The 21925-nt window shown below is 41.6% G+C and overlaps 2 protein-coding genes across 2 annotated transcripts in view; one reads left to right on the top strand and one right to left on the bottom strand.

Annotated features, from left to right (window-relative positions):
- stat6 (signal transducer and activator of transcription 6, interleukin-4 induced) overlaps positions 1-15423 on the top strand; it is a 47673-nt gene extending 32250 nt beyond the window's left edge. The window contains exons 12-21 of the mRNA XM_072656524.1: positions 2048-2140; positions 2236-2436; positions 3656-3750; positions 4210-4343; positions 4981-5130; positions 9227-9287; positions 11117-11170; positions 11759-11794; positions 12413-12502; positions 12707-15423. Of these exons, the coding sequence (XP_072512625.1) occupies positions 2048-2140; positions 2236-2436; positions 3656-3750; positions 4210-4343; positions 4981-5130; positions 9227-9287; positions 11117-11170; positions 11759-11794; positions 12413-12502; positions 12707-12767 (975 nt within the window). The 3' untranslated portion in view covers positions 12768-15423. The remainder of the gene's footprint in view (positions 1-2047; positions 2141-2235; positions 2437-3655; positions 3751-4209; positions 4344-4980; positions 5131-9226; positions 9288-11116; positions 11171-11758; positions 11795-12412; positions 12503-12706) is intronic.
- A 4069-nt stretch (positions 15424-19492) lies between these two features.
- On the bottom strand, positions 19493-21268 carry mipa (major intrinsic protein of lens fiber a). The gene is made up of 4 exons (XM_072696348.1): positions 20908-21268; positions 20416-20580; positions 20195-20275; positions 19493-19905 (listed from the first exon to the last, which is right to left on the bottom strand). The coding sequence occupies exons 1-4, from the start codon at positions 21265-21267 to the stop codon at positions 19720-19722; spliced, it is 792 nt and encodes a 263-aa protein (XP_072552449.1). The 5' UTR covers position 21268; the 3' UTR covers positions 19493-19719.
- Positions 21269-21925: the final 657 nt, after the last annotated feature.

The following is a 21925-nucleotide window of genomic DNA, read 5'->3' as shown; positions in this document are numbered from 1 at the left end:
TCTATTCAAATTGTGTGTCAGTTGTGTGGTTGCCTTGTGGTCAGCGTGCAAGACCAACCAATGTCCTGTAAAAAGCTCTCAGCGAAAGCCAGTGATGCAAGACTGTGTCGACAGCGCTTTGACTGCTGTGAATGCTAGGGAGAGGAATAATGCTGATGGAAAGAGCACAGTCATTATTAGCACAGAATGCATATTGCAGTTCAATTGCTTCGGCTTTCATATATCAGTTGTAGAACACCTTGTAATATATAATAAAATACACTGGGGAGGCTATAATATGGCATGAATACATATAGGTCTGCATTATTTTGACCAGAAAAATGATACACTGTACAGTGCAGCATCCAAACACCCACAAAAACACTGATGTGGAACTGTGATTTGTCACAGTGCAGTGGAGCACACAGCAAGCAACACTGGTTGCAGGGCATATTTGAATATTATAGGCTTCCAGTCGCCCCACCATAACAATTAACTAACAGAGCAATGGAGTTGTTTTACTAGGGGTGGAACAGTGCTTGGTGTGCTTGATGGTTGGTGAGGTACAGTGCCTTGTAGGAGACTGGGGTTCGATCCCTGGTATGGATGACTAGGCTGCACTACACCAGTAAGACTTTTCTGCAGATCCCTCCATTAATAATACACATTGTGGACAAAAGTATTAGGACACCTGCTCATTCACTGTTTTTTTTCTAAATGAAGGGTATTAAAAAGAATTCATCATGATTTTGTTGGAGGAACTGTCTCTACTGTGAAGGTTTTCTACTAGATTTTGGAGGAGCATTGCTGTGAGGATTTGATTGCATTCTGTAACAAGAGTGTTAGTAAGATCAGGATGTTGGATGATCACCACCCCACCTCAACCCCAACTCCGTCCCAAACGTATTGTATAGAGCACCATCCATCTTTCCAGACAACATAGTTCTTTGTGCCACTCTAGCCCAATTTAAGTCTTAACAGGTCGGTGTTTTAAAACCTAAAACATGGATTAGCAGCTAAAAACCTTGTCTTTCCTGCTTTGTTAAGCAAGTAATCTAGGAAAGATGAGGAGATTAGACCAACAGGAGACTTCAGTGACTACCTGTGCCAACTTGACAAGCATTCAGAGTGGCTTACGAAAGCAGTTTGGGTCCTGAGCCGTGGCAAACATTCTTTTCCTCATTAATGAGGTGAGGATGGATTAACACTCAAAACAGGCAGAAGCTCGTTGAGGTTGTACCACCTGGCGCCACCTGCAGGGGGGGTGGATCTAAACACAGTATAACACAGAGGTCTAAAGCTAACTTTACCTCCAATCCTAATCAACCCCACCTGATCCACCTAATTGGTGTTGCCTTGATTGTACACTAATTTGACAAAAGTATTGGGACATGTGTTCATTCATTGTTTCTTCTGAAATCAAAGGTATTACAGAGTTTCTAATGTCCAAAGTAGGCTTTCTGCTAGATTTTGGAGGAACATTGCTGTGAAGATTTGTTTGCATTTAGCGACTATAGCATTAGTGAGATCATGATGTTGGATGATCGCCACCCCACCTCATCATCCCTATCCCCCCATCTCATCCCAAAAGGATTGGATGGAGCACCAACCCTCATTCCAGAGAACACAGTCCCACTGCTCCACAGCTCAATGCTGGGGGGCTTTACACCCCTCTAGCCCATACCTGGCATTAAGCATGGTGCCAATAGGTTCATGATTATCTGCACCAGAGAGTTCTATTCTGTTTGGACTGTATTTTTTTACAGGGACTAGTAAGCTTGTGTGTGTGTGTGTGCATTTGCATGTTTGTGTGAGAAATGGGTGCAACTTAAAGTAGCTGAATGCATTCATTAGAAGGGGTGTCCACAAACATTTGCAAAAAAATGCAACATTTTGGCCACATTATTGTGCTATTAGAGCTGCTGTGTTAAATATTACCCTAATCGGTTATGATCTAATACATTCCCCTTAACCAGATACTTACTTACACTCTTCCAATCCAGTGGATAATCTTGCTGAATTGAGTTGTGTTATGAATGTACTTCTCTTCTTCTTCTTCTTCTTCTAGATGATCTCCCTTCCTGTGGTTGTAATTGTACATGGCAGTCAGGAGAACAACGCTATGGCTACAATCATATGGGACTGTGCATTCTCTGAACCTGTGAGTTGCATTAACTTTATACACTTTATTAAACAAAACATTAAGCATTTATTCTAATACAATTCTAATTGTGCTTTCTGCCTTGGTGACCTCAGAATAGGATCCCTTTTGTGGTGCCGGAGCGCGTGCCCTGGAGCCAGATGTGTGAAGCTTTGAGCAGTAAGTTTATGTCAGAGGTGCAGACCAACCGTGGTTTGGACAGATACAACCTACACTGCCTCGCTCAGAAAATCTTTGACAAAGATGTCTCGGGAGACTTCAGCAACATGCCAGTATCTTGGGCCCAGTTCAACAAGGTATGGTTTTTAATGTCGTGGTGCAGTCATATTCTGCAGCAAACACACTTACTCTATACTATATACTATAGCAGATTATTAAACCCTGGCGCTCAATTCAGGCCATAATTGTATGGCCTATAAATACATAAAACTTCAACAGTAATGCTGTTTTAGATAAAGCGTGTAAAAGATATTCCAAATTGTTTTGTTTGAAGTTTGTAACAAATGTTAACATATTCTCACCATCTCGCAAAAAATTAACATTTATTGGAAGAAAGTGCAAAAAATATTTTTACTTAAGAGTTACTTTGGAGCATTTCTATTGGTCCATTCATGATTTAATTTTGACACGACATAAAAAAACTATTTCCAGATTTTAATATTATCTCAAAAAGTCAAAAAGTGACCCTTTTTTAAAAAAGAGCCCCCATACAGAGCTGCCACTACTGTTCTCCATTTCTAGCAGCTGACTGAATCCTGGTAAGGCTACCACTGGGTTTCACAAACACAGTAGTAACTTCCAGAAAGCTGAGAGTGATGACTTTTTATAAAATAGGTCCCACCCTCTGCATGACTGGCTGATTTCACCATCAAATTCAATTTAAGACCCTCAGTGCAGCTTCTGAAGGCATAACCAATGGGAAAGCTTGCCTAGCTAAAATCTGACTGGACAGTTTTTAAGATTTTACCCGTTTTGTTTACGACCAAAACTTGGTGGTATTAACGCAATACTGGAATCATAGAATTAGTTTAAATGCACTATATGAGCAAAAGTATTGGGACACCTGCTCATTCATTATTTTTTCTGAAATCAAGGGCATTAACAAGCGTTTGTCTTGCTTTTCTTGGAGTAAATGTCCCTACAGTCCAGGGAAGAAAGCTTTCTACTAGATTTAGAATTTGATTGCATTTAGTGACAGGAGCATTAGTGTGGTCAGGATATTGGATGATTGCCATCCCATCTCATCCCCAACTCCCCAACTCTTCCCATCATTCATCATTTAAAAAAAACACTGTTCCACTGCTCCACAGCTCAATGCTCAAAGTAGCTGAATGCATTTATTAGAAGGGGCGTCCACAAACATTTGGACATACTGTGTACAACAAATACTATGATTATTTTCACTGTATCACTGTATATAATTTTTATATCTTTCTTTACTGAAAACTAACTATATTTTTCTATCACCACTCCAGAGATTATTTGAAGTCATTTTAATGTTTGTTTGTGGTACAGGAAGTTCTACCTGGACGGAATTTCACCTTCTGGCAGTGGTTTGAGGGAGTGATTGACCTGACCAAAAAGTGCCTGAAATCCTACTGGAGTGAAGGGTATGGAAGCCTCATTGGTCATATTAAGCATGGATTATCATATCATGTAAAAAACGAAATTCTTGCCCCCTCCTTTTATCCACTTCATTGGAAAAACTTCATAAAATGGGGGAAAATTATATTAACCAATGATATCACTCTTCACTTCCTCCTTCCACGTTCCCCACAGTACAGGCTAATGAGTTTGTGATTCATGTGACCAGTAGGTTTTGTGCTTTGGGGACTATAATGTTGTAGTAATGTAGTAACTGGGAATGTTTGCATTAATATAATAAGATAAAATTTTCAGTCATTTAGGCCACTTCTGTTAGTCTGTTCATCATGACATGTATCACACAGTGTAAACGGAAGCTGGTGTTCTCAGATGAGGGTTTTATATGACAGCGATGATATATGTTTAGAGTCCTGACTAAAGGCCTGAGGAAGAGCCATTCATCCATGTTTAATTGTCCACTGCAGGCTGATCTTTGGCTTTATCGGGAAGCAGCACCTCCATGTCATTTTGCAGAACAAACCCAACGGCACCTTCCTGTTGCGCTTCAGTGACTCAGAAATCGGAGGCATCACCATCGCCTATGTGGGCCCCAGTGAAAGTATGTGTTATAAAAAAAGCCATTTTATCCTTTTTGTGTTCTCCCATATGGACAGAAGTATTCATTTATTGTTTATTCTGAAGTCAAGGGTATTGAAAATAGATTATGCTGTTTTTGTTGGTGTAACTGTCTCTGTTCTAAAGGGGAAAAAGACTTGAGACTTCAGAGCATTGCTGTGAGAATTTGATTGCATTTAGCAGGTCAGGGTGTTTGATGATCACCATCCTATCTCATCCCCAACTCCCCAACTCATCTCAAAGGTATTGGCTGGAGCACAAACCATTACTCCAGAGAACAGTCCCACTGCTCCACAGCTCAATGCTGGGGGGCTTAATATCCCTCTAGCCCACACCTGGCATTAGACACAGTGCCAATAGGTTCATGTGTATCTGCTCCAGAGCGTCCTGTTCTATTAGAAACTTACACTGGGTCAGCAATGGGTGCAGCTTGAAGTAGCTGAAAGCATTCATTAGAAGGGATGTCCACAAATATTTGGACATATAGTGTATCTGACTTTATATGTATCAAGCGGTGCTGCAAGTTTCTGACCTCAGGTCAGCACCTTTGCTTTTAAAACTGATGTGCTCCGTCATGCTCTCTTTTTCTCTTTCTGAATGCCATGTCTGTCTCTCTCCAGGTGGAGGCAGGAAAATTCAGAACATCCAGCCTTTCACCAAGAAGGACCTGGACTCTTCTGGCCTTGGCGACCGAATCCGGGACATCAACTGCATCAGTCACGTGTATCCAGACATGCCAAAGGATGAAGTATTTAAGAAGTTTTATACAGGCAAGTACGCGCAGGGCTCAGCCTGGAACTCTTTCATGTAGGCATAGAACATGAGAGGCCAGGCAGTGTGTTAGCGAGATTTTGGAGCATTGCTCTGAGGATTTGATTGCATTCAGCATTAGTGAGGTCAGGATGTTGGATGATGATCAACATCCCACCTCATCATTCCCTACCCCCCAAGCCATCCCAGAGGTGTGGGATGGAGTATCATCATTCCAGAGAACACAGTTGCACTGGTCCATTGATCATTTTAAGGCTGAATATATATCTGATGTTCATGTTTTCCTAACTGTTTGCACATAATGGGCCTTTTTCACCAGTCGTTCTTAAGAGGAATTTCTTGCTGGTTTTTGCAAAGACTCTCACATTCGCCAGTGTTTTCTTATGTGGAATTTGTTCAATTTACGAGGACAGTGGGATCTGGGCTATTGATGACAGGGTTGTGGGTTCGATACCCGGGCCCTTGAGCAAACCCCTTTACCCTCTCTGCTCCCTGGGCATTGGAGTTGGCTGCCCACCACTCTGGGTGAATGTGTGCTTCCTGCCCCTAGTTCACTAGTGTGTGTGTGTGTGTGTGTGTGTGTGTGTGTGTGTGTACATGTGTTCACTACCACAGATGGGATGGAGGACACATTTCGCTGTACATAGTGCAGTGACAAATATGTGCACCTTTACTTTTGTGCTTTACAAACATGAAGGTGACGCAGACTTTTTTATTAGTACTTTCTTTAATTCTTATGGAGATATTGGTGAATCAGGCTCAGTATAATTTATCAGACCAATAAAGGAAATAGGACGCCCCTAAGTTGATAGCACTGCCTGCATTAGTGTGAATCAGAGTGCTATCAAATCTGACAATCTGATCCCCTACCAGGTTGTGCCAGTGGAACTGACTGTTGCAATTAAATATGTTTATCATGAGGCTTTCCAGTTTGTAAACTGATACCATGGTAGCCTCCTATTAGAAAAGCCTAAGGTTTAGTGTCAGTAATTGCTCTGAGGTTGACAGCGTACACTGAAAACCGTCAGTGGAGCGTTAGAACATTACCCTATCCACATTTATCTCAAACAGTCCGGCCAGTTTTCGCCTGGACCACATTTTCAACACACTAGGTCTGGGTTGAGAAAACCTGTGTTACACCCTGCTGTTTATCATATCTTGGTTAGACTAGCAGTCTTGGTTCTTGTTGAGCAAATGGTACGTTTAAACACCATAGCCGATGCGGCCTGATGTGGCCATCAGCGTGTTTTCAGTGCTGTTTCTGCTTCCCCATTTCTTTCGGACTTGTCTCTGCTGCTGTTGTGTTTATTCACCAGAGCAGCTGTCTTGTTTATTCACCCTATTTAACTTAAACTTTTCTTTGGAAGGGACAACAGCTGAGATTAACTTAGATGGAAATCTTCTTGCTTGGCCTTTCACTCTGATACCACTGGGGACACTATAGCAGTTAGCCAGAGAAGCAACGTAGCCATCTACGGCATAAACGCACCACTGTTTTGAGAGTGGGTTTCCTTTGCTACTGAAGGTTTTGCTTCCAGAATATGTTCCTCTTCCTGATAACACAGACTAAACATCTTAAAGGTTGATGTTTGAAACATCTGAAATTGCATGATGGATTTTTCCTGTTTAGTCTGTGTTTTTTGAATCTGTTCCAGCAGATCTGTTCCTTTCTGCTATTGTCCAATCTGATTTAGAGAGAACATTCAAGAACAGTGTGAGAACCGCATAAATGGTGCAGAAAATTCTAGAAGAGACCATTCAAGAACGGTGTATAGAGGCAGAATGTTCCAGAACAGTGTGGAGGAGGAGAACATTCTAGAATTGCGTGAACACATGAGCACCTTCTAGAACAGTAAAAGGTAGAACATTCTGGAACATTGTGAATGAAGGGGACATTCTAGAATGGTGTGAACGCATGAGCACTTTCTAGAACAGTGTGATTTAGAAGAACATTCTAGAAGAGTGGGAATGATAGCATTCTAGAACAGTGTAACTGGAGGGGAACATTCTAGCATTATATGCATTGTGAGAGCATTCTAGAACAGTGTAAATGGAGGGGAACATTCTAGCATTATATGCATTGTGAGAGCATTCTAGAACAGTGTAAATGGAGGGGAACATTCTAGCATTATATGCATTGTGAGAGCATTCTAGAACAGTGTAAATAGAGGGGAACGTTCTAGAATTATGTGCATTGTGAGAGCATTCTAGAACAGTGGATTTTGAGGAGGATGACCTAGCCAACATTGTGAATGGGAAGAAAATATTCTAGAACTGTATAAATGGGGGATGTACTAGGACAGGGTAAATAGAGGAGGATGTTCTAGAACACTGGGAGCAGGAGAACATTGTGAATGGGAGAACATTCTAGAACATTGTGAATGGGAAGAAAACCTTCTAGAACAGTCTAAATGAAGGGGAACATTCTAGAACATTGTGAATGGGAGGGAAATATTCTAGAACAGTATAAATTGAGGATGTACTAGAACAGTGTAAATAGAGGTTGTACTAGAACAGTGTATATTGAGGGAGACATTCTAGAAGAGTGTGAGTGGTGTTAGCATTCTAAAACAGTGTAGAGGAGGATGTTCTAGAACACTGGGAATGGGAGAACATTCTAGAACATTGTGGAAAGTGGAGAATGTTCTGGCACAATATGAATGAGAGACAATTCTAGAACGGTGTGAATAGGACAGTAACGTTGTAGAACAGAATAAATGGGGGAGAACACTGGGAATGGGAGCTCCTTATAGAGAAGTGTGAATGAGAGGAACATTGTGAAATGGTGTGAATGGGAGGAGAACATTCTAGAACATTAGGAAGTGGAGAACATTCTAGAACATTAGGAAGGGGAGAACATTCTAGAATATTATGAACTAAAAATCACACTCCACAGCAATGTGGCTAAGCGGGAAGATTCTAAATGGTGATGAATTGAGCTTGAGGTGAAGTGAATTGGCGAGGTTGTAAATTGGTGAGGCTGTAAATTGGCGAGGTTGTAAATTGGTGAGGCTGTGAGGAAGCTCAGAGGCTGATTTTGAGCTTTGTGGGTGGTTGTCTTATGAACACAATCACAGATCACTTCTGATCAATAAACAGAGCCAAACCTTGACTTCAGCCCTACTGAGCAAATAGGAAACTGTGCTTGGAAATGTGTGAAGACGTAAAATACAGCCACTATAGGAGCAGTGTGGACAGCAGTGAAGAATGTGAGATGTGTGGGAAGCATTTCATTCAGGTCAACATTATAGAAATATGACTAGGCTGTGTAAGGCCACCATCTAGACCAGAAAAGAACCTTTAGAGGACTTTTATTAGTGATCGTTACATAGAACAACAGCTAAGCAATAGAGGTTATGCATGTGACGTCACAGGTGGTGGGAGTCACTGCAGCCATGGACATGCGTGGCAAAAAGACTCAGTGGCAGCGTTAGTGTAAAGGCCACTAAAACACTGTAGATGCCAATTTGGGGACATGCTAAGTCCAAGTAAGAGGGAAACAAGCTAACCTGGATGAGTCAGTCTGCTAAATGAGCCTGAAAACAGTGGAAAACACTAACAGGAGCATTCACTCAACTTAACACTCTGATATGAGGCTTTATCCTCTAAATGGTGGGATGTGAGCCACAGTTAGCTGGACGTTCCTGGCTAGACATTGACGTCCATGGACCATTGGTTCTTTGGTATTTTGGATGGATCGTCGTGGAGTTCAGCTGCCTTTAACTTTCATTCTCGGTTTGGCCGTTTCACTAATTAACACTGCAGCTGTGTTGCAGAAGGTTTTGCCACTCAATCCGAATATACGTGTCATGTTCCAGCAGGAATGTGACGGCAGTGCATACCCTCTATTCTTGTTGACTGGCAGTGTATACAGCATTATTTTTATGTATACACATCAGTTACTTTACATCATCATACAATAACCCCCTTTTCTGTATGAAAACACAAACATGGTAGAATCTGCAGCACATCCCCCTGCTGGTTTCAGTGAGCTAGGCGTGAAAAATTATTCTGATAAAATCTATATAATGTGGAGCCTAAAACTGCTAAAGTTCTGATCAGTGGAATTTAATGAAGCTGTGTATTTTTCCACAGTTCTGTCTCCTCCACATGCAGATGGATACCTGCCATTCAAACTCACCATGGTTGTGGACCCGTAAGTAACATCCATACAGCACATTTTCTGTACAAAAGCAAATACAGCCATCAAATCAACCAAATGAACCATGGCTGGGGACCTTTTAGAATGTTTTAAATGAGAGAACACACTGGAGAACCCAGGTCTTCAAATCTGGACCTGGATTCCAGTTCACAGTCCTGGATTTTGTCATTCTTGCTGTAGAACATTGTGAACAGGGGAGAACATTCCAGGAGAGGGTTAGTATTTAAGAACAGTGTCTTTTAAAAAATGGAGGACGTTTTTGAACAATATGAATAGGGATGATGTTCTCCATTTTTCGTAATGTTCTAGAATGTTCTTACCTACTGACCTTCTTCCAGAATGTTCTCTCCCATTCGCAATGTTCTAGAGCATGTTTTCTCATTCACAACATTGTAGAATGTCCTCAACCATGGTTCATTTGGTTCTTTAGAGTTTTTAATTCATTGTGAAAGGGAAAGAACATCTTAGAAGAAAATTCTAGAACATTCTAGAACATTCTGACAAAAGGTAGAATGTTTACCATGTTTACAATGTTCTAGATGTTCTAGAATTTTCTTCTAAGATGTTCTTTGTACTGCCCGAGAACATTCTACCAGTGTAAATGCAGGAGAACACAGTGAATTGGTGAGGAAAGAGGTTGAATGTTCTAGACAAATTATAAATGAGAGAGAACCTCCTAGAACAGTATGGATAGAAGAATAACATCCAGACCAGTGTAAATGGGGGAGAACATTGTAGAATGGTGTTATAGAACGGATTAACGCCTACTAAAACAGTATGAATGAGAATGTTCTAGAACAGTGTACAAAGAGAATATTCTAGAAGAGTGTGAATGGGGAGAACATGCTAGAACAGTAACAATTAGCGAGCATGTTCTAGAACAGTGTAAATGAGGAGAACATTTTAGAACAGTATAAATGCGAGAGAATGTTCTAGAGTGGTGTGATTGGGAGGAGAACGTTTTAGAAGATTGTGAAGATGAGAGCATGTTGTAGAAAGCATTTTAGATAAAGGTGAATGAGTGAGAACATTTGATAGCATTGTGATGGGGGCAACAATTCTAGAACAGTGTAAATAGGGGAACCGTATTCTAGAACAGTTTAAATAGGTGAGAACCTTCCACAGTCTCCTAGCAATCATTAGGTATGTGAGAACCTAGTGTTTGGGTTTGTTGGTGTTTGTGGGGGCAGATCTGTCCTTTCCACAAATTTCCATTATATGTCCAAAAGTTTGTAGACACCTTCTCACTATTGTCACCAGTAGGTGCAATATATAATAAAGTAGCTAAATTCACAGATGAGAAGAGAAAAGGTGTCTGGATATATTCAAACATGTCTTGTGTTGTGCAGTTTGGATGCTCCTGCCTTTACATTAGGAACACACATTCATTTTTCGCAATACATTCCTAGGTTTTGCTAAAGCTGTTAATTCCCCAGTGTTTACGGAAAATGCAGATATTGAAAGCACGTCCCTGGTTTCACTGACTGTTGCTTCTGCAGCGCTGCATCTGTGAATTCAGCTCTGGTTTAGCACAGTTCAGTGATTTCCTGCCTAACCACCTGATCCAATTCAGACCCTTAACAGTTACTTATGAGGTCTAGAAGTGTGTGTTTGTGCAGGACTGCGCTGGAAACCAGCCCTCCGAAATTCAATCATGTAATTGTAGCATATAATGGAGTTGACATGGTGATGTGATCAGGCTCTGAGGCAGACGTGGCACGGATGTATTTGTTGTATTTACTGTGTTCTTGCGTGATTGGATTTGTGGCGTATATTACATTAGCGTTTGTGTGTTATTGACTCTGCTCTCTGGTGTGTTTCAGCACTTCCACCCCGAGCAGCACGCCACAGTCTGAACTACCAGTGGATTTCTGCCTGTGAATATCTTTCACACACACACACACTTCCACACAGATATGCCATACATATTGTCACTGTCATGCAAAAACCTTGTGTCTCCAAAATAGCAACTTTACAGGAGAAGGTAAAACCTTCTTAACTTTCAGTGAAAGTCAATGGCAAAACAAAATATTCATTCATAGTCATTTTAAAACGTTTCTATTGGTCCGTTCATCATGACACAATAGAAAGACCAAATACCAGAATCAAAGTATCCAGAAAAAGTGAAGAATTGGGATTCAGAAATTCAAATACATTTACTCACTCTAAAGGCATGGTCGTGCTGGTCATGTTCTGTTGACTAAACAGAAATCTCCACAAAACTCTGGAGAATTGTGACCAGCTGGAGAGCTGTAAACGCTTCTAATGCTGCCTCCATCAGGTCACATGGTTCAATGACTCACGAGGCAAATGTTAATTCTGCAGAATATACGGATGTACACTTTTGTTAGTGTATCCAGGCCACAAAAGCACACACACACATCTTCCTATAGTGTTTATAGCTACTGTACTGTTTTAAAATATATAAAAATGATATTTAAAAATATTTTACCTTTTCCCATCAGGCCCCAGGAACCAGCCTCAGCCCCACCATTCCAAATGTAAGCATTACTTTTTACTACAACTGCTACCAAGCCTAAAACTGGAAGGACAGCCTAAAGACAGCTAGTCTCTCGTTTCTGTGATTCTAAAGGCCGTTATAAAACAAGCATGATGACTTTAATAAACTAACCTCAAACACCAAGCTCTAGCTTATGGTCAGTTTCCACAGCACCATAAGCTCACTGGTCAAATCACAGCGGTCTCTGGTATTGAAATGGTGACACCAAGATGACCTGTCATTTGTGTCCCAGCAGCTACAATGCCTTTATTCACCTGACCCCACCTCAATTGATGACGAAATAGTGAGAATTTGCCCCTCTATCACATAGCAGCGAGCGGCACCATGGCGTCTCTGACTGGCTGCTTTCTACCCTGCCCACTTCTTTTTAAGCCCCTCCTGCTTGTTATTGACCCCTAAATGTGCATTTAAAAAAATAAAATAATTGTAGTACACCCTGCAATTACCCTGCTGATATACTCTTTAAACAACACAATGGTACAGTAGTAACCCAAATGTCGTTAGGGGGCCCCCTGGTGGCCGTAAGCAGCTGATCACCAGACAAACCCAGGTGTAATTCGAGCCGTGGTCATTACATATGTGCTTCTTTTTTGTACAGTCCTGCTTCTCTTCCTGGACCCTCGTTTTCGCCCTCATTTCCCGATCCCTCCGTGCCAGGAATCTACCCTCATTTCTACAATGAAACCATGTGAGTCTCCGCATGCCCACACACAACATGCACACAAGCTCTCACTATTAACCTAAACTTGATTTCTCTTTTGTTGCTACACTTTGCATGCTATCTTATCCCGTTCTATCTCATCTCATTCAGGGATTTTATTTACCATCAGTAAATAACAGCTGCAAATATCAGATTTGGTAAGTTAGCCCCCACCTGCCTTTGTGTTATCAGGAGACCAGATCCACAAGACCAAATGGAGCTGGAGGAGATTCTGTCAACATTCAGCACTTAATTATAATACTATCAGAGACTGCAGCCGCCTTCTGCTACAGGAGCCCCCTTCCCCGCCCAGAAACACAAAAGTACTATGTGGATCATACAGAAGCAAAGCATTACGCTCAACACACAGACGCTAACACTCGCCACTCTTTCTGTGGGGCGCATAACAATTCCGTAAGCTCTGTGTGGATCGGAAACCTCGGCTTTTCTTCATCGCATCAAGGATATCAAACGGCCAGGTACACTAAGGACACGCAGAACAGCACACATGCTTTTGCCTGAGCTATTGGATTGATTGGTCACAAGCGGGCATGCGGGCAGGACTTAAAAGTACACTAAGCTGATTGTTTCATTAAGACCTGATGAAACAGGGAGTGAGCGTCATTGTGAATATTACTCAACAGTACAGTAGGTGCGAAGCCTTGTGTTGGCTTCTTTTGTGTTGTGCAGCGATTCTGTGGAACTGGTTCTTGTGTCCAGTTTCTGTGTTATGCCCAAGTCATGTGAGCAAGTATTGTGTGACTTACAAATAATTAAAAAAAAGAGTGCTTAGTGTACCTTTAAGCCTGCAAAAGAGGTGGAGAAAGATATTCACAGTGTAATGGTAAAAGACAAGAAAGCTGAGAACACCATGTGAGTCATACACTATATGGCCAAAAGTTTGTAGAAACCTGCTCATTCAGTAAGGAGATTGTCTTCCTTTCGCTGCAGTAACAACCTCTACTATGGAACAGCTTTGCAGTAGATGTTGCAACAATTGTGTGAAAATTTGCTTGCTTACAGGCAAAGTCAAATACCAGTGTTGGGGAATGAGCCCATAGGTATCATCCCATAGGTATTCCCACTCCAGAGAATGCAGTTCCACCGCCCCCACCATTTATTCTACTGCAAGCAGATTTTACAAGCTGTATCAGCAATCGCTGACTGATTAGAAGGGGTGTCTGGATACTTTTGGACATATAATGTATTATGCTGTTCCTGCCTTTACATTTACATTATTACACATTCACATATGCTTAAAGGCCACTGTGAGGACTTTGTAATGCCATTATTTTGTTTACTTCACAATACATTACCGTCATGGGTTGCCAAAGCTGTTGCTCCAGTGTTTACAAATGATTAGAACATCTAGAATGCAGGTTCTTGATCTCGTCTGCCACGGGGTTTTCCAGTGCTGTATGTGGGAAGTGTGGAATTTCACTGTTCGTGGTGTAAAACAGGCATTTTTCATTCCTCTTCATGATAGTGTGGCTTGGATGTACCATATTGTACAAAACACAAAAATGTCAATATGTTGTCCTTGAAGGCCTTGAAAGATTATAAGATCAGCATCTACATTGTAGTGTTTATGTTAGAATATCCATAAAGAGATCTGTCTAGTGTGTTTGTAATTAAAAGAGTTCAAATTAGGGATGCACCAATATAAGAAATGGGGGCTCATTCCAGTGTGATCAGATTTTTTCATGTACATGAACTTACACTATCTAATATATAGGGACATATATCTGGATTAGCCTTACAGAGAAATCTTACATTTGTTTCTGTACGGTTACAAATGCAGGAAAACAAATAAAAAGGGGAGATTTTTAGTTCAGTTCAGTAAATAAATGCATTATCAGATTATCAGTTTAAAAATCGATCTAAAAATGATATAATCTGTTCAATGGCGATCATTTTTTGAAGTAATACCGATATGATTTCAGTACCGTTGTGCATCCCTAATTTCAATGATAGAGAGTTTCTTCCATCTTGCATTTACTCCTGTACCTCCTTGTACGCCTTGTTGCTTCTGTATATGCCCTAGCTTCACATTTAACGTTCCTGTGAGGACTAAAAGCACCGCAAATCTGGGACAAGCCCTCGTCCTTAGGAAATGCTATTTAAAATAGGATCCTGAGTGGCTAAAGCATATGAATGGTGCTCAGTTGTGATTCTCAGTTTGTAGATAGATGTCAACCCCGAGGTCTTAGTCTGGGATGCCTTCACGCTGTTTGAGTTCACCTGAACAAACCAGTCCGCTCACATAGCACTCCCATTTACTTGTACAATGAGATTGTATTGTTTCGAGATAGCCGTGTAGGACGTCTTTCGCCTTTCTTTCTGTGCATACTTTTACTTCTGTGAACATTTGCTTGATTCATTACTCTATAGAATTGATACTCAGTATTCACAGCCGAAAATGTGCTGCCCTGTGATTTGTCTTCATATAACGAACGCAACAGCTAAGTCTTTTTACTCGTATCTCTTTCCACATCTATAGTAAGCTGGTCTTTATGAAAGATTTTCTCTGGGAGGACTGTAAACTAGCTCGGAGGTTTACAGGTCAGTTCTTCTAAGGCTAGCCTCTTTACCAACTTGTATCTCTACGGTGCGTCTTTAAGTTTTACACATGCAAACACACATGCGCACAGATTTGTTTGGTTTCAGTGGAAATAAGGTTAACTCCGTATCATAATGCAGTGTTTTCTGTGTGGCCTTTAGTTTTCCAACCTTTTGTTTTCTTTATTCTTTGTAATATAAGTTCTTCGGTATGTTCCTCAAGCTATGGACAATGATGTTGCCTTGTAATAATACTGTTTTTTTATCTTGTAAAATACCTTTCTTTTGTGCTGTGAGTGCTTTGTTGGGGGAAATAGACAGTCAAATAAATAAAGAAACAAAGAAATGAACTGGACTCGAATTCTTCTCAGTGTCTGAAGATGGAGGTCATTTGTTTCAGTGAAGCAAGTGAACAAGTGGAGCACATAAACCACCAGCTTGATTAGAGGCCCTGGTTTGGAATGAACTCGTCCCATTTTATCAGCTCCACTTTCCATAAGTTCTGTAATTACCTACTCTGTTGACCTCCTTTCACCCAGTTCTTCAATGACCTGGACCCCACAGGACCACCGCAAAGCAGGTCGTATTTGGGTGGTGGGTCATTCTCAGCACAGCAGTGCTGCTGGAGTGTTTAAACGCTGTGTCCGCTCACTGTCCACTCTCTATTAGACACTCCCACCTAGTTGATCCACCTTGTAGATGTAAAGTCAGAGACAGAAGCTTGTATCTGTTGCTGCACAGTTTGTGATGGTCATCCTCTAGTCCTTCATCAGTGCTTACAGGACGCTAATGCCCACAGGACGCTGTTGGCTGGATATTTCTGGTTGGAGGACTATCTTCAGTCCAGTAGTGACACTGAGGTGTTTAAAAACTGTCTGATCCACTCGTACCACCACCACACACACACCCCACCACCATGTCAGTGGTACTGCAGTGCTGAGAATGACCCACCACCCGAATATTAAAGCTGATAGAATGGGACAAGTTCATTTCAAACCAGGGTTGCTCATGATATTCTGATATTCTGACTGAATAAGAAAGTATAATATTGCTGTAGTGCTTTTTAATATGTCTATAATAATAATACCTAAAGAAAGGTTGTACTGTCTTGCAGTAGCATACAGTACCTGTGTACTGTGCTGTTATTATCCCACACAAGTTTAATAAGCTATTTCATGACATTTTATTGACCTGCCTGTAACTAAAGCTATTGCTAGAACACTGGGGTCAGTCTTTGCTGTGAGATTACGGGCAAGGCTGTGTGGATGTTCTACCATTACATTATTATACACATATGCTTAAAGCCACTATCAGGACTTTGAAAAGCCACTGTTCACTTCATTATTCATAATAGATTCCCATCATGGGCTGCTGAAGCTGATTTTATTTTATATAAGTGATTGAACATCTAGAACAGGTCTGCCATTGGGTTTTCTAGTGCTGTATGTGTAAAGTGTGCAATTGTCAGTTTCAAATTCCTGATTGTGGCTTAAAACAGGTGTTTGTTTGTTTTTTTATTCCTCTTCATGATCGAGTGGCTTGGATGTACCATATTGTACAAAAATACAAAACAATAAAGATGTCCATGAAAGATTATAAGATCAACATCTACATCACATTTATGTTACCCATGATGGGACTGAATCTGGACGGTACTACCTAGTGCGATTGTAGAGACGCACCAATATAAAAAAACAAGGCTTTTACCATCTGATTTTTTTATGTACATATCTGACAATACTTGTGTGCTATTTTTGTTTTTCCATAAATAAAGCATATGTCTTTGCTGTGCCAGACAAGTTCACGACACCTCACCACAATACAATACAGTCCCTGGGCAAGACTCCAAACACTACATTCAGCTACTGAACATGACTGAATTGTAAGTTGCGGTAGATAAGAGCTTACACTCAGTGGCATGGATTGTGAATGAGTGGTCATCAACCCTGAAACTCCTGGATTAATAGCACTAGCTAGCTCATTAGGTGGAGCTGGTGTGGAGATTGGTTGGAGCTGGACTCCACTGAAAGTTGGATGTCCAGAGCCGGGGTTGACCACTGTGGTGAAATGAAATACAGACAGATTTCCAGTTGTCTGCAATGAAGAAAAATAGCATTTTACTAATGTTAGTCTAATAAGTTAGCACTAGCTAACCTAGCTAGCTGGCCAGCTAGCTACTGAAATGTGGTTTTTAGCTAATGTCGGTTGGCTAGCTGGTGTTATCTTAGTTTTTTAAGGATAATTTATACATTTTAGTCATCACAAAAATAGCAGCCGTTAGTTCTTGTCTAGTTCATTACCTTTACTTTCACATTTAGTGCTAGCTAGCTGGTAACAGTGTTTTCTAATGTGCTAGCTAGCTAGCAAAAATAGACTATGTTAGCTAACTGCTCAGCTAGCTACCAAAATGTAGCTGGCTATTTAATTTGGCTATTGAATAATTAATGTTCTACAATTAACTAGTTATTGCTTATTTTTTGGAGATAATTAATATATCTAAGTCATCAAAAATGAGTAACTGTGAATAAACGACAGACCCTACATTTGGCTTCAATATTTCTGCAGAAAATTAGGCGCCCATAATCCTGACTAAATTTTACAGGTTTTCTTTCTTGTATTTCTTGTTGATTTAGTTTAGGTTTATCTCAGATATCATAAAACAAACGTTTCTCCACCCAGGTCAGGACAAAAAAGAAAATGAGATGAAGGTCAGTGTTACAGAAAAGTCATGGAAAATTCATGGATGCAACTGAGGATCAAGTCTGGAAATGCTGCTGCTTTCCTCACTCTCATATTACCACAAAAGAGACATTCAGTGACTTGAAATGATCATTTATGTATATTTATCTAGTTTAAACAATCATTGAAATTTAAAAAAGGAAATCTTTACACTGTACATAACATCTTGAGCACAGAATGGTGTCTAGTTCTCATGTAAACATTGAAGAATCTATGTAGAAAGTCCAACTTTTTGATTGAGTGTCTTAGAAAAGGCTGTGGTGAGGAGGAATCTACTGCCCTACAGCACTGGCTGGGTTTCTGATCCTATTTGGGTGATTTTCTGTTCTCCCACATCGCTCCATCCCCTCCCGGGCCCATCTGCATTCAATGAGCTTAAATCAGAGCGGGGCCTGCTTTGAGGAAGAGGAAGAAGAGATGACGTGCCAGGATGAAACCACTCCTTCATATTTATAGCACTGAACTATGAGAACACAGATGCATGTGTACTACCCAGGACAACAGACAGCAAGGAAACCTCATCAGTGTTTCCTATCCCCTTAGCTTGGATAGGAAAAGCTGACGGTTACACACTCTCCAAGAGGGAAGTCCAAGAGGGAAAATACATTTAAAAAGTCCCTCTCTGATCATGTAAGAAGAAAAGAAGATAGAAATCACTGCATCTTCATGCACTCACATTTGCTCAACTTAAAATACTTAAAATAGTCATTTTATCACAATGAAAACAAACAGGCTGGTGTCCATAACAGAAAACTAAGGTTACCTAAAACTGCAACTTAACACAGGATATTGCCAATCCCAACTAATCTAAAGAACAAAGCTGTATGGCAATCAGTGTTTTAGAATCACTAGGAAATGTATGCCAGGAAAAAGCTCAATCGGAACAGTCTCAAACACTGGACATAATGTAAACCCTAAAACTTTGGAGTTACTCAACAAGTTGATTTCAGACAGAAACAGGATCATCAACATAATTTCAAAATGACAAAAGGAAAGAAATAACTTAGCAGATATAAAAGCTAGGATAAGAAAAGACCAGCTCTGTTTTGTATTTCTGTTTATTTAAGAAAATAATATGAAAAAGACTTCACTTTGAAATTTCCAAATGTTTCCAAAGGTTTATAGATTGCTATGGGTAAGTGGCGAGATTTCTTTTACTGCGAATCAAGACATGAAAATGAATGCTTCTTTCATTTTGGAAGAACAAGGTCTGATACAAACACAGTATGGTGGGAATAGAAAAGCCAAAATAAAAACTGTCACGCACACACACACACACACACAACTGAAAGTATTGCTGAATATGTTGCTGTGAAATGCCAATAATATTGTACATGTCTGAAATTTCAAGAGAAAAAACAAAATGAGAAGAGGAAAAAAACCCTAAAACAATAGTGAGAGCGCAAACTGAGTGAAATCTGGAAAAGCATGCAGAAGTCCACTGCCCTACTGTACCTCACTCCTAGCAGACTACAACTGAGAGAGATGCCCCTGTCCTGAGCAGTTTTAGCCACCCGGTCAGCCTGGACTGACCGACCCCCGCTCCCTCACCGCAGGATCCAGAGCGGTGTCCTTGGTGGCCAAGTCTTCTTCTAGCCCTCATTCTTAGTCCTGTGGTCCAAGAGGGGTGGGGTGGAGAAGGCTGTATGGTGTAGGATTTAGGATGTAGGGTGTAGGTTATAGGGGAGAATGGAATTTGAACGATGATGAGGGCTCTAGCTGCCCCTGATTGTCCAGGCTTGGGAGGCATGATGAGGTTGAAGGTGTACTTGTCGTGAAAACCTACGTAGATGTGGGGAATCTGGGAAAGGAGCAGTGGGTCGAGAGTGTAGGCAGTGAGGCATGTGAGATGTATACGCTTCTGGTGCAGTGTCGGGGATAACAATGCAAACCTTTCCTTGCCACATTTATAGGGCCTGTGTCTTCAGCTCGATGGGCTCGCCCCGGGTGTCTGGCTGGCCCTCAACCTCCGGGGGACGGTTGCCTTTGAGAACAGCCAGCCGCTCGGACAGGCCACGCATGCGTGGGAACAGCATAAAGTCGTACAGCAGGGCACCCATTGCGCCGCCGATGAAGGGGCCGACCCAGTACACCTGTCAGAGAGAGGGAGGAAGTTGGATATTGGAACCCTTTTAAGATAAGATTTCCAACATTTCAGACACTCATACAAGCATCTCCTCTCTCATTTGGAAACTTTATCATTCCACAAATTGGTTACACCATTTGAAAACTCCAATTGTCCTTTACATTATGTGAACATTTAATGATAGATTGACCAATAGACCAAAATGCTCTGAAGTACCTTAAAAAGCAAATGCCATTACATTAACGAGTGATTTTCCTTCTTTTGTAAAGGTATGGTAAGCATGAAAACCTTCTCACCCAGTGATTGACAAAGTTCCTGACAAGCACAGCAGGTGCGAAAGACCTGGCGGGGTTCATTCCAGCACCAGTGTAGTACATCTGCAACAGATTTCAACTTCATACTTGAGACTCGATTCACTTCTACTGTCTTTGAGCATATTAATACATCTCTTTATCTAACAATGTCTGGGGAAAGCCCCATAGGAGCAATGGAAGAGTCTCTCCAGCCCTGCTCTTACCCCAAGGAGATGTCCCATGAGCACAGAGAAGCCAATTGCCAGAGCAGCAGAGCCCAAACGTGAATTACGCCTTTCGTCGGTCACAGCGAAGATACAGACGACCAGCTGCAGAGTGAGGAACACCTCCATGGTGGTGGCCATGCCCAGGCTGATGCCTGGCTGCAGCTAGTGAGAAGAAGTCGCATGGATAGAGCAGGGTCAGCCTCAGTGTTTCTGCTCCCATAATGATAGCTCTGTGGTTCTATGAAACTAAAGCTGTAAAGAATGAGCAATTGATGCCATGATGTTTGGTCATCCACACCCACAACAGTCATGGCCAGTTCTCTCTTGGGATGGAACCATACTCATTCATACATTGGACATGATGCCAAATGCTCCAAAGATTTACATAATACACTGGTTTTAATGTGAAACAGTCTTGAACTAGTCCTAAAGATACAACATGTTTAAAGTCAGGAATACAGAGAATGCAGTAGCAGTCCCTTCACTTACTGTGTTAAGAGCCAGGTTGCCTCTCATGTTGCTTGGTGTTACCCCATACAGCACTGCGGCCCCAGCAAGAGCCCCCAAACACTGGGCACAGATGTAGAAGAAGGCGCGGAACAGGGACATCTGGGAGCCGATCAGGTAGGCAAATGTGACGGCCGGATTGATGTGGCCGCCGCTGATGTGGCCTATGGACTGGATGAGGGTGGCAGCTGCCAGCCCAAAGCAGAAGGCGACATGGAGCACGTTGTGAGAGCCGGTGGTCCAACGCAGAGCCGCACCCAGCCCAAAGAACACGAAGAACATGGTGCCATAGAACTCAGCAAACACTGCCCGCCAGAAAGACATGGACCGGAACTCCCACATGGCTGCAGAGGTTCAGAGGCGATCTCAAAATAACTGGAGGGATTTGAACTGAGAAGGAGAAACACCTCCAAGTAAAACCAAAATACCGAAAAGGGACACACTCCCCTAGAACGTTATGTTCTGGTGGAAGGACACAAAGGTAAATCTAAGATCAAGTAAATATCAAAGGAAATATAAGATCATAAATGCCTCTCTAAGCTACAGACGCATTCGCGTATGGAGCAACGCTATTTCACCAGATCGCAATCATCTGTCTCGTAAGCCCTCACAGCTACTGTTTGTTGTCATAAAGCTTGATGTGTGGAGCTGGCCGTTGTCTGCATCTATATGAGCGCAGGTTAATGTTGATAAAGGGACACGGATAGACAAAAGTTGAGCATGTCCTGCAGACATTCAGCCTCTCTGCTGGGGCAGGGGGTGCCTGTGGGGGTATTTATAATGCCCTTGGGCCACAGTGACGCCATAATCCCCCTGCAGGCCTGTGGGAGGGGTGTGGGGACAATACCCGCATCAAAACACAAATACTTAACCCCTTTCTCACCTGGACAGCCTAACCCCTGGTTCATGGTCAGGTGCTATGACCAAACCTGCAGACATGGTGGCAACCAAAGTCGTTGATGGCATGTGAAGGAAGGAAGTTCATTTCGCTTTCACTTCA

This window comes from Salminus brasiliensis, chromosome 14, assembly GCF_030463535.1.
Source record: "Salminus brasiliensis chromosome 14, fSalBra1.hap2, whole genome shotgun sequence".
NCBI lineage: Eukaryota > Metazoa > Chordata > Actinopteri > Characiformes > Bryconidae > Salminus > Salminus brasiliensis.
The sequence above is the reverse complement of the archived record's forward strand: the minus strand, read 5'-3'. Positions and strand labels throughout refer to the sequence as shown.

Coding starts and splice junctions, on each gene's coding strand:
- mipa (XM_072696348.1), bottom strand. CDS start 21,267: ATGTGGGAGTTCCGGTCCATGTCTTTCTGGCGGGCAGTGTTTGCTGAG. Junction 20,581..20,907: donor GCAACCTGGCTCTTAACACA/GTAAGTGAAGGG, acceptor TCTTCTCACTAG/CTGCAGCCAGGCATCAGCCT. Junction 19,906..20,194: donor GGAACTTTGTCAATCACTGG/GTGAGAAGGTTT, acceptor TCTCTCTGACAG/GTGTACTGGGTCGGCCCCTT.